The 12997-nt window shown below is 35.1% G+C and overlaps 1 protein-coding gene across 1 annotated transcript in view; it reads right to left on the bottom strand.

Moving 5' to 3' along the window:
• Positions 1-9146: 9146 nt before the first annotated feature.
• Positions 9147-12997, bottom strand: part of LOC111046509 (pollen-specific leucine-rich repeat extensin-like protein 2) — a 131507-nt gene continuing 127656 nt past the window's right edge. Inside the window, exon 5 of the mRNA XM_022332072.2 lies at positions 9147-11403. Coding sequence (XP_022187764.2) covers positions 10954-11403 — 450 coding nt within the window. The 3' untranslated portion in view covers positions 9147-10953. The remainder of the gene's footprint in view (positions 11404-12997) is intronic.

Genomic DNA, 12997 nt, shown 5'->3' with positions numbered 1-12997 from the left:
GATGGATCAAATTTTTATAACTCGGAGTAGGTATACTTATCAGATATTATTCATCATAGAAGTGGAATCTACTGGAGAATAAGGTCTGGTTGAACTGTTTATAATTTTCCCATTTACAAAAACATCAGGAGAAATACGACCCATAACTCGGTTTCATTCGTCAGTTTCTTTGAAATCCTCTAATAATAAATCTTATTAAATTTATCAGCCTGAAACTCATATCCTACATATTTTTAATGGTCCTAATCCTAACGTTTTTTATCGCCAGAAATGAAATTTATCCTCCACATATCGACCAAAAGCATAATTCGCATTGTCAGACTTGAACCTTGCAATTTTTCAGATTTAAAAGCATGCTTTTTTGGATCTTAAGCCGATTTTGAATCAGATTCATAAGTCAAGCATGGAATTTAGCTGAGATTTCCGTCTGCAATAAAAAGTTCGGAGATTTCGTCCATTGCTGAGATGCGCCATGGAAACTGGTTCCATTCCACGATTCAATAATACAGGCAAAGCTTTGGAAATATTATATAAGGTAGCGTAACTTATTTTCTTATATCTCAAAATCTTAGATTTCGCTGTAGTTTGTTGTCTGTGTTTAGTAGTAGCTGAATGTTTGTAGTTACAAATTGAAAATTATTCTGCGTAGTGCAGTAAGTACTGATTTCCAATAAAGTGTAGTCAACAAGTAGGAGGAAACGACCATTGTTAGAAAAAATAATTTGATTTGAGCAAAATTCACTAAGATAAAGTTCAAAACCCGATTTGCAAATTCTTTTTCACTCATTCATTCTAAAAGTGTAGATTTTCCTCTCTATTCTTGTAATTAAAGGTGAATTGATCCAATTTATGACCTCTACAATCGAATATGATGTTGAAATCATAAATTATCTTTGTAATACTTTCTGTACTTATTATTATGATAGTATTTCTTGAATTACATTTTCTTAGTTAAAATACGTGTTTCATGTGAAATGGTAGAGTTGTATCAGAGACAAACGATTACTACAAGTTAAACGATATCTTTACTCTATGATTTTATATTGTTCATGGATTCATCGATACAGTACTCCTAAACAATCTGAGTCAATTTAACAAATATTATATTTGATCAACCACAGTAATTACATTGATGGATTAGTTGAAAATCTAGGCCCCGGATGCACAAAGCTTGTTGAATTTTACTCATGATTAAAGGCCACGAGAACCAATCAAAGAAGCCTTTTTTCGAAAAAAACTCCACTGATTGGTTATCCTTCATGATTAAATTTCAACGAGCTTTTGTGCAATAGAGCCACAGGTTTATAGAATAACTTTTCAGGGAATATCTCTGTTGAAATATTAAAAATTAAATAAACGATTTCAACGGGGAATTATATTTGGTGGGAAATATGTGAAAGTTGTTTTTGAAGAGGGTGAAATTGTACCGGATGTGATGTGAGTAACCATGTGGAATATTTTGATGAGTGCTGCTGTGGGAATTGAATTGTTTGTTTGCAAAAAGGAGCAACTAAGGGAAATATGGTTGGAGGGGGAATAAGAGATAACGTAAAGAGAAAAAGGGAGAGAGAGGTTCAGATTCCTTTCAGAGAGAGAAAGAGAGAAAGAGAAAGAGAGAGAGAGAGTGGGAGAGAGATTGAGAGAGAGTGAGTGCGAGAACGTGAAGGGATGATGGAGGGATTGATACCTTCCACCATTCTGTAGTTAGGTAGGGAAACTGAAAACTGAATGATACCTCTGAGGATAGAATGTTGGTTGAAGTATTCTTCAATGGGTTTGGTAATTGGAATTGGAGGAGGAGCGTCATTACTTTTTCAATCAGATCTGTTACATGTGAATGGAATGCTCACGTTAATTGATCTACGGATAGAATATATTAAAAAATACGGTGTTGAAATTCGGGAAAAAGTATGGGAAAATCGGTGTATGCAACCACATCGTAATTTTCTTTTCCCTGTATGGAATTGTATTGAACACAGCGATGATGATAATATTATTATTCTAAATAAGAGTTCAGGCCATCTCATTGTTTTAAACAATATATTTATACTATCCAGAGAGTATAGAATGCAATTCTATACTCGCTATGATCTATATTCTATGATCCATACTCTATGAATATACATGATAATATTCTCTGATCATATCTGGCATCCTGTAAAAATATAGAAAAAACCTACAATACGTTATCAATTATTTCTGTAATCCTCCAAAATTCCAGATTTCTCACTTCACGTTCGAATATGACCCTTCGATTTTTCTTATTGATTTCTCATATCATGAAACTTTTTTCGAAACGAGAACAAGTTTTTAGTGGCATTCCAGAGCACAGTATTCACTACGAAGAAAGGAAATGATAATTGGATTTACTAAATCTGGTCGAGTTATCACAATTTGTTCATAGGAGCGTGAGAATCAACCAATCAAAGAGATTCGGCAATATTATCAAGTGTTAATATTCCCAGATTTTTTCTTTATAGAATTCGTAGCCAAGTCAACCATACACGGTAAAGTAACGGTGATAGAGACCATGCATGAATTAATAATGGAGACCGATATATTATAATGAATGGGTAATAATTATTGTTAAAATGATATTATCAATATCGTACTTTTATAGACAGGATGTGAATTCTCTCATGTTCAGCTTCAATCGTAAAATATACAGTTTACCTGTTTTTAAAAAATATCTTTAGAATTAATTTAAAATATCGGAGCACCTAGCTTCGCTTGTTATTTTTATTTATTGATAAACAGAACACAATTCTCGGATGAATTCAAGGATGAATTATCCTTTTAATGTCGTTCAGCGAGTTTTTCCAAGGATGAGACCTAGTACAATCGAATTTTTATATCATAAACCTACTATGTTCCATATTTCGTGAAAATCGTTGGAGCCGAGATCCAACGTGACTGACACTATCGTTCCGGTTTTCGGCTGTGCAGTCGACAATGTCCGGCGAAACGTATATAGCATTATTGGATGCTGGTAAAATAAATTTCTAATTACGAATTGCACCTTTATTGAATCATCTATTCAACCACGTTTTTATTTTTCTGAAAATTTCAACCATTTACGTGTCACTTAATCACTATGCTGTTTCACTTAGGTAATGAAAATGCTATGCGTTTCCACATAGTACTAATATATCAAAATATGGAGAGAACCGAAGAATTAGACGTTAAATAAGGCTGGCCACTAACGGTAGAACATGCATGATGAAAATACATGACGTGCATGTTTATCATGCACACACACATGTTCATCATGCATGGTTTTGTCATCAGTGAGAGGCTTCTAACATAAATATTCTTCATATTATATTGTAATTATAATTTGTGATTTTCAATGAAATAAATAAATAAACAACCAATAACAATAATAAACCACTGGAAAATTAAAAATTATAATGATACAAAAATAATTTAATCTCAAATGGAGCAGCAAAGAGAAGATATACAAAAACAAAATTGGAGATACAAATAAGCTGTGATGTCACAATAATGTATATCGACTGTGTATCACGCATGTTCTGTCGTTAGTGTCCAGCCTGAGCGTTGCCAACTACACCACTCTACTTGATTGTAGAATATTTTTGGTGGTAGTATAAACAATGATTTTGAAAATTCTATTGAGAGAAGAATAATAAAGGACGAAGAAAAATGAAAATTATATCGCATCTATCAGAATGAAATCAAGTAATACACAAAATTGAAGTGATATTGAGTAAGGATTGATGTGTGAGCTAGCGGAAATGTCCAATATTGGTGTAACCTGTTTGCCAAAGGGTTCTACCCACGTGCGAAGCCCCCTGTTTTCTTAGCGCACTTGATGGAGCTGACATGATCAAACTTTTCCCCTTCACCCGCTGGCTTCATCAAATATTTAGTTTTCATCCTCTGCCTCCCTCCCTGCCCAGTGAGCTGTGAAGCAATCTTTGCACATTTTTACTCTACCACTCTCGTTCGGTCCATTTGTACACCTTTCTTCCTGTTTACCTTCTGGTTCTTATACTCTTTTTAATATTCTCACTGAATTATTTGTGATTAATTTCCCTTACCTCCTCAATTTTCCTTTTCGTTACTGTTCTAGTAACGGGGGTGGTGGAGGGTGCTGCAATTTTAATTTTCTTAATTCACATTGTTTACTCCCCTGATTTTCTCTTCTTGGTCTGTGCTCTCCTTTCATTTTTCCTTCCTTTTCTCCATCGTTTCTCCATTCTCCTTCTTCACCTTCGTCCTTTTCTTCTTCACCTTAGTCCTTCTCTTCATCTCTTTTCCTCATATTCTCAGCTGCCTTATTTTTATTCATAGCCTACACTCTTCTCACTCTTTCGATCCTCTCTCATCCAACTTTGACTTCTCCAACGTCGTCTCAGTTGGTTTCGTCCACTTTCTTTTTTCATTCGATTTCTCTCTTCTTTTTATCACTTCTTATTTCGCATTTTCCGTCTGTAGGCTAAATCTTTGGTGAACTTCTCTTGATTTCGTTGCTAAATAATATTCAATTATTGATAGAGAAAAAATATGCATTGTCAGTATTCTTTCCTTTATGTTAATATTATTCAATCTATCTTTACGTATCACTCCTTTCTTATATTTTTAATTGCTCTTCATTTAATTCTCCTTCATCCTTCTTCCCAATTTCACTCAATTATTTTTTTCTTCTGATCATCTTCCTACCAATTCCCCTCCCTCGTTTTGTACAATTTGTACGATACGCCTACGTTCTTCTACAATTAGCTAGATTTTCTTCTACTCTGTTTACTGCTTCACTTTCTTATCCTTTTACCTGTTTTCCTATCTTCTTATTCCGATCATGTAGGTTATTCTTATAATATTTGTGATTTAATATCTTACATCTATCTAGGTTAACCAGTTGTTCTTTCTACACAATTTGTTCATTGCATTTTTCTTGCGCTTTCTCTTCTTCAATAATATTATCCACTCTCCACTTTTTCGAATTCTATTTTCTCCACCTTTCTTTCACTTGTCTTATTTTCAGCACTCATTTCTCTCTTTCCCTCACTCTTGATCACAATTAATATCTCTGTCCTTTCTTGTGCAGCTCTCATTGTCCTCTTTTCTTCGATTACTGCAGTTTTCTCTGGTCTGCGGCGGGTGTAGAAAAGCAAATAGCTTTTGAAGGTAGTAAATTGTATACAGAAGGGTGACCCCTCTACCCTATATTACCCTAGCAGTCCGAGACCTGACCCTTTGCGTTATGCGTCCCCAAAACCAATCATCCTTTGCCCTCTGAATTTAACTTTCTTCTCCTTCTGCTCCCCTCCTCGTCCTCTACCACCCCCTCAACATCGTTCAACTCCTCCTCGTACCCGTTCTTCTCCTTCTCCTCCTCCTCCTCCACCTCCTCCTCCTCTTCCTCCTCCTCCTCCTCCTCCTCCTCCTTCTCGTCCAAGTTCTTCTTCACCTCCTTCTCACACTTCTTCTTTTTCTCTTTCTCCTCCATCTCTCCCTCATCACCCCTGAAGGAGAAGGGGTAGAAGAAAAGTTTTGCCCTTATGACCATGGTAGCAAGCAGCTTCGACTGCTCACACACTAATTACTTGTCCTTCTGAATAATAGCCAGAAGTCTCTCACAGCAGCAAGCAGGTTAAACTGTGCGCAAAAGCCACATAATACACGCAGAGCAAGTACCCAACAGAGGAAATTGCTGCTTTCCTTATTTTTGAGGTAAACAGAGGACTTTTCCATAAAAATTCATTCTCCAATATAGTTGATTCATTCGTGTGGAATATATTTTCATCATATCTGCGTGATTTATATAATTGAATTGAATTTATTTCAGCAAAATTTACACAATTTACAATAATATTTCAACAGAGCAAATACACAACTTGAGATATGTAATACATATAATACTATTAATACCTTATCCTATTCTGGTATAACTTATCTTATTGCACCTATCCCAAGTGGATTCACTCTATTTAATGAAATATAAGAGCCCACATAGACCTTTTTGGCCTGTTCGTGGGTCAATGAGTCCAGTACTGTGTGATTAAAGTATACATTTTTTTCCTGATTGAACTTAAGAGAAATAAGTTTTTTCAATTTCATAATCGCACACACACACACACACACCACAGACACACACACACACACACACACACACACACACACACACACACACACACACACACCACAGACACGTTGGTCATCACAAGGTGAACCGCTAGGTAAAAAGATATATTGATTGGGACAAAGAGAATATCCAAACATTAGAAGTAACCAATATCCTATTGATAAATAGATTGAAGTAGCCGTTCACATTGATCTTCATTCAGCGTTTTTATCCAATTTGTAATTATAGATTTATATTTTGAGAAACTACATGCGACCGGCTGACTTATTTCTTGAGGAGTGTTATTCATAATAGTGTGGCATAGGTATGATATATTCCTATCACAGGCTGAACGGGTGTTTCGTTGAAGACCCGAGTGATGAAAGCGGGAATGTCTTGTCATGTAATGATGATTGGACTCTGAATTGAAATATATTTTATTCTTGAACATGTACATCAATACTGATAAAGGAGAGGGTTTTATGGTACTGATCCCATGGGTAGAAAGCTCTATTTATTTATGTATGCATTTAAATCTACAATGGCAACTTTCTCTAAAAAAGTTGATGATGAGGGGATAAATGATAATACGAAGTATTCATTAGTGATGATTGCATGAATGAAGAGAAGAGATGGAGGTTATGTGTCACATCTTCAAAGCTTTACAGTCCAAAACAGAGCAAGAAATACATTTTCAATTTGAAACATAATCACTCTATGATAAAATCAATAAACAATGCTCCGCAAGGGTCTGATGACAAACTGAAAACTTGACCTACTGTTATCTTGAAGAATTTAAAATAGGCCTATAACCATCCTCGGTACATTAAGAATCAATATGTAAAATTTTAAGTTAATCAGTCCAGTAGTTTAGACGTGATGATGCGTCATTCGTGAATTTCCCATCCCGTATACGTGTATAATAAGCCAGTTCTTTCCTTTATTTAGTAGATAGTAGACAACAATTTTTTTATTCAAGTTGAGGCATCTTGATTGAGGGTTTGTTCAATAAGAGATTATAAATCTTGTGAAACGGAAACACTTGACAGAAGTGTATGGAGACACTTTGGAAAAGCTAGGAAATCAGATAAAGCTAGAAGAGCTTAGATATTAGGGTAGTACCATAGAGAAACGATAGCATTAAGTTTACGCTATTATTTTACGCTATTGTTTCTCTATTGTAGTACCTATGTGGTAGGATAATGCTGTATAGGCAGATTCACTTTTAAATTAAAGCATTCCTTATGATTATAAAATCAATGATTCTCATTCCATTAATGCTGAAAGTTTAAAGTAAATCTCGATATCTGGAGTCTCCTTGATGTTACTGGTAAGTTGTTTCTGTTTTGAAAAACTTCTAAACTTGTTGAAACGGATCAAAGGGGTATCTAATTGAGGTTGCAATGGACACTTCAATTGAGTATACTTGAATCTCCATGATACAGAATTACAATTTGTGAAGTTGAAAAGTTACAAGAAGAAGTTAGTTACAGATAAAACTTGATGTTTTTATAATGTTACATTCACACAATAGAGAAAAGGAAACTTCTACGTCATCACGATGTTATGCGTATGTTACCTCGTGATCTGTCAATGTTCTGTTGTGAAATCCAGATAAACTTGTGCTTTGCTCCTGTTACTTCAATCCATGATGAAGCTCTTCATGTGTTATGTCTCTGGTCTGTCGATGTTAAGTTTGTGCTCTGCTGGCATCGTTGTGTTCTTCGGATCGTACACCGTATGCTCTACGGGTGTTACGTGATTGCTCTGTCGATGCTCCGCAGATATTAATGTGATCTTTGACAAACAACCCCTATACTGCATTGCGCATTACACCATGTAAAGCTGCTTCTAATCAAACTTTGAACAATAATAGTACATTTAAGTTGAACTCTACGTTCTAAAGCCTATTGTCATTCGTGGTTGAGTAATTTTGGGTGTTATAGAGGGAGGGTTGACTGTACTCCTCTGTTAAGCCCTCTGTGAGTTCACATCCTTAATTGGAATGTTGAGCTTGATGATAATGAGATTATAACTAGTGAAAGTTGGAATTTAAGAATTGAAAGTATGTTATAAAGAGAATAAGTATTTCAAATACGTGTAGGGGGTGGGGGGAAGGCTACATTATAATAATAATACCTTTATTTGTGCAAATAGACAAGTTAGAGCATATCTCAATATACAGAATAATAGGAATAAGAGTAGGTTTTCAACGTGCAGAATGACAGCTCAAGGCCTTTGTAAGTTGCACAAGTCAAAAATGAAAAGAGAAAAAGTTCAGGTACATTGATATAATAGCTATTCATGTATTAAGAGCGTAATGCGCGACTTTATCGCTCACGCAAAACAGTTATCACGCGACGCGAAGCGGAGCGTGATAATTTTGCAAGAGCGATAAAGAAGCATTACGCGCGAATTACATACAACATTTTTTCTACAACTGCCCAAACCTGTTAAATTACTTATATTGGCGGAGTTACAATTACTGACTTTTTAGTTTAAGATCTGACCTTTTGGCGATCTGCTTACCATCAGCTGATTAGCGAGCGTAAAGAAACTCTTCTGCGCATGCGCGAATGATTACCGAGCATAAAGAAAATCTACTGCGCATGCGCGGATGGTTAGCGAGCGAAAAAGTAGATTCTCCTCAGAAATAAGCTGTTTTACTAGGAAAATTGAGTATGTAAATTCTTTTTTTACTCGCAGTTGTAGAAAAATGTCTTTTAGTTCCTCAAAATAACAAATAACTCTATGTCGTGAAATTGTGACGTGCAAATTATCAGTATAGCAATACCAAAAATTATGAATACAATATTGGATATATTAGGGGGAGGGAAGGCTACATTATGGATAGAATATTGAATATATTATTGGATAATGAGTTTGTTAATATTTCGAATTGCAAGATATTTATGTGGTAGTGGGAGAGGGAAATGAATAAATGAGTTGGACCTCAATAATTAATAAATTCATGTAATTTCTATTCATTATTCACAAATCATAAATTAGAAATAAATAATAATCTTAAACTGTGCAATAGTCTAAAGTGTTATCTCATCCAAAATTTTAACTGTTTATTAAACCTAGTAATAAATTATTATAAATAATAATACTTAAAAGTAAAAATATTAAACATTTCGAAATTTAGTTTCTGAAAACAGACAAAACACACAACATCATCACATAAACTAAGACTAGATCTTAATCTAAAATAGCCAAATCTCCTATAATAAATAATAATTATTAAACTATGGAAATGTTGGACAATCACCTTATGTCCAATAGTTATACTGTATCAATATTCAAACATACGTGCATCTTTCACAAAATAGTTTCCATAGAGCTTCATTTCCCGAAAATATTGACTATTCAAGTCAAAAAACTTTTGTACATAGCAATATTGTGATATTGGAAATACTTAGTACTGTAACAAACAAAAATAAATTTCCCAATCATCAACCATATTGCAATACGGAACAGTATTTCTAACACAGCCCAATGTGGAAGAGACAGAAATACAGATAATTTAAACAATATCTAATAATACAATATTTTATTGTGGATTAATTTTCTATACCCGCACGTACCCTAGATATTTACAAACAAATCAGTTTAAGAAATGCCAATAGTGTACTAACAAAATATCTTCCCAATAATTGATTTTATTGGGAAAGGAAATATCGTGATCAAATTTGGTCAAATACTTCTACAGTACTTCTCAAAACCGACATTAGCCTTCCCAATATGAGATAAGATAAGATGATCAAAATCTATGAAAACGTAAGAATAAATTTGTTTCAAAGTCGATAGTTATGGGAATTGTACAATAGATTCAGCAGATTATTATTAAAAAAACAAATATATTCATTATTCATAGTGATTTAGATCTAAATTTCTAATAACACCAGCACTGAAAAAGGTTGAAATAGTCCAATAGTATGTGCTAAAAATACAAACCAATGTAATGAATGAGGAGAATTACCATTATTCCCTATACGAACCTTGGTTATAAAGACTGTGACAACACCTGCTAGGGTATCCCAACTAATAAAATGAAATGCCTTCTAAAAATTATCCTCTGCTGAAACTCATTTTATTCCACTTAACATGATTTATAGAAAAGGTTCATAATGTCTAGTAGTATTTTAGCTATTTTCATTATATGCTAATAAAAATAATTCTCTTTTCGATAGTAGTAATTCTGTAGGTCAGTACAAATTCTCTTTTCTATCATAATATTGAAGGAAACATACAAAAGAGTATCATAATATCCTCTCGGACAATATCATGTAGCAAATCACCTTTAACAGTATAAAATCATTGTATTCAGAAAACACAAGAGTTTTCAGTACCTTTAAAAAAATTGTTTTTATTTTTCGTACTTTTTGTACACGTTGGATCTTCTGTTTGGAATAGAAATTCTCCAGTGTGTTAACATACAAAGTGTCTTTTCTATCACTCGTTGCTGAAGATGAATTCTCAGTAACCACAGTATTTATACAAAAGTTGTTATTTATTTTAGTTCGGTGGGACCTTCCCGCAAGGGACTCCCCACCAACAAAAATGTCATACTAATTAACATAACTCACTCTTATTTTCAGGGCTACTGAATAGAACATCAGAATAGAAAAGATAGTAGTAGGGCTACTATCTATTGAAACACAATAGAATATATCAAGTAGCCTGTTGAATATAGTAGTGTTCTGATCAAACAAAAGAGTAGGTAAGATAAAATAAACGTTACCTACTTGATTAGAAGTAAGCTACCTACTTGATATATTTCATTGTGATTTAATTAAAAATTAATACAAAAGTTCATGATTCAAGGTATCTAAAATTCTAAGATTGTAGCTATGGTAGATCTCCTGTTAAGGATAGAAATTCTGTAGTGCATCGGCATAGAGACTGTCGTAGGCACTTCTCAGCAGGAATATATCTGTGGGCCGTCCGTTGAACAAGTAGGGCCCCTTGTCGAGGGTGGTGATAGGTGACTGCCTTCGGGGGGGCTGGGGCACGGCAGGTCTCTGGGGCACGGCAGGTCTTTGGGGCACATGAGCAGGGGCAGACCAGGAGTAGACCCCGGTAGGCTTGGCGTTGGAGACGAACTGGAGGGGCAGATCGACGAAGGGGGAGTCGGGGGGTGTACGGACTGGTGGTGGTCGGAGTGAGGGGGGTTGAGAGACGTAGCCGACGCCAGGCACAAACATGTAGGGTGAGGGGGGAAGTCGGACGTAGTAGATGGGCGAGTCGGGTTTGGGGGGGCGACCTGGACGGGCCCTGGATGCGATCTCGTTGTCGTCACTGTCTGCTAGCTCCATCTGCCACGAAATCAAAATTAAGTTAATAATCATTCACAATTTATATTGAATTATAATGAATGGGTATGGTCAATTGTTTCGGATCACCCAAGTGATAACAGGAATATGGAAGGTAGTAACCAAAGCTTACTAACAACATAGTTACACACAGTTCAATCATTGACAGAAGGAATTGGGAAAGAGTTTTTACCGGAGGGAGTATGAATAATATTAATTGTAGCTCAGCTACATTACTAATATCATAGAGAGAAGAGAGCATTAGACGATATCCCATGGTATAGGGCTTTTATGTTCCAAATTCAACTGTTTGTTGGAATCGATTATTGTCGATTAACAATATTACTATCTTGGCCTGGTGAGAGTTTATGAACTATGAACGGCACAGTAGAGACTAGAGATACTAGAGCTTCACAAAAAGTACTACTTGGACTATCGGCTTGAACAGACAGCGGATAACGCCCTGTACCATGGGATATCTTCTCATGCGAGCTTTCCTCTATGCTTATAATCTTGTTATTCTGATTAGATAAGTGCCGAGCTTTTGGTTCTATCATTGAAAGTTTGAATGCTTGGCGCCATTTTCGCACCATAATTTGAACTTAAAAATTACCACCCGTTGGTTCCACACCTGCCTAACACAGTAGGCACATTCATTTCACTCATCATCAATTATTCTTCTATTACATTAACCACACACAAGTCCAGTTGCTCATGCTGCCATGTATAATTCAATACTCTGAATAAAACTATTCAAGACAAAAAATTGAACAAGATATTCCTGTTGCCAAATCGTTTGATTTTGCGACCATTCCATGTGACAGAATATATTCAATGAGACAACGCTGCATCGACTTCATTCTCAATTTAAACATATTGAACTATATAATCTTGCAAGGTTGCAGCTTTGCACAATCTTGTATTTTGAGCAAGTCTCAACTTGATTTATCCAGAGTGTAGTAGATGGGCTTCGATTCTTTATAATCATTTCTACAATAAGCATCCCGAATCCAGTTCAGGGTATACGTTGAACATCTCAAGAACATTATTCTCAATTTGATTTTTTATTAAACTACATCAGTAAACTCTAGGATACAATCAAGGGGATTTTAGTAACAGGATTTTTGATAACAGGAATATGGAAGGTGGTAACCAAAGCTTACTAACAACATAGTTACACACAGTTCAATCATTGACAGAAGGAATTTGGAAATGTTTATTTATAAACTTATACAATGCTGAGTACAATTACTCGCGGAAAGTATCAACAGATTCAAGCCCAAAACTGTTTACATTCAAATTTCTACATCAAACAGCCAAAAATATAGATGTTGAATGAAACATTCGAATATGAACAATCCACACCACAAAACTAAGGAAAAAAATATTTGATTGATTCTTCTTAAGAGCGCTCATTATGAGAGAAAATGTATCAATTCTGTGTAGGTAGAATACCTACATTCTAGAATAATTTTTAGCAACAAACTTCATCAGTAAACTCCTCTTCTTCATGTACCTTCTCTATGACGGTGGTTGGCTAACAGCTTCTCAGAATAGGTCGTTAGAGGTACATTGGAACCAATCCCTCAAGTTGCGC

The sequence above is a fragment of the Nilaparvata lugens genome, chromosome 8 (genome assembly GCF_014356525.2).
Source record: "Nilaparvata lugens isolate BPH chromosome 8, ASM1435652v1, whole genome shotgun sequence".
In the NCBI taxonomy this organism is placed as follows: Eukaryota; Metazoa; Arthropoda; class Insecta; order Hemiptera; family Delphacidae; genus Nilaparvata; species Nilaparvata lugens.
The sequence above is the reverse complement of the archived record's forward strand: the minus strand, read 5'-3'. Positions and strand labels throughout refer to the sequence as shown.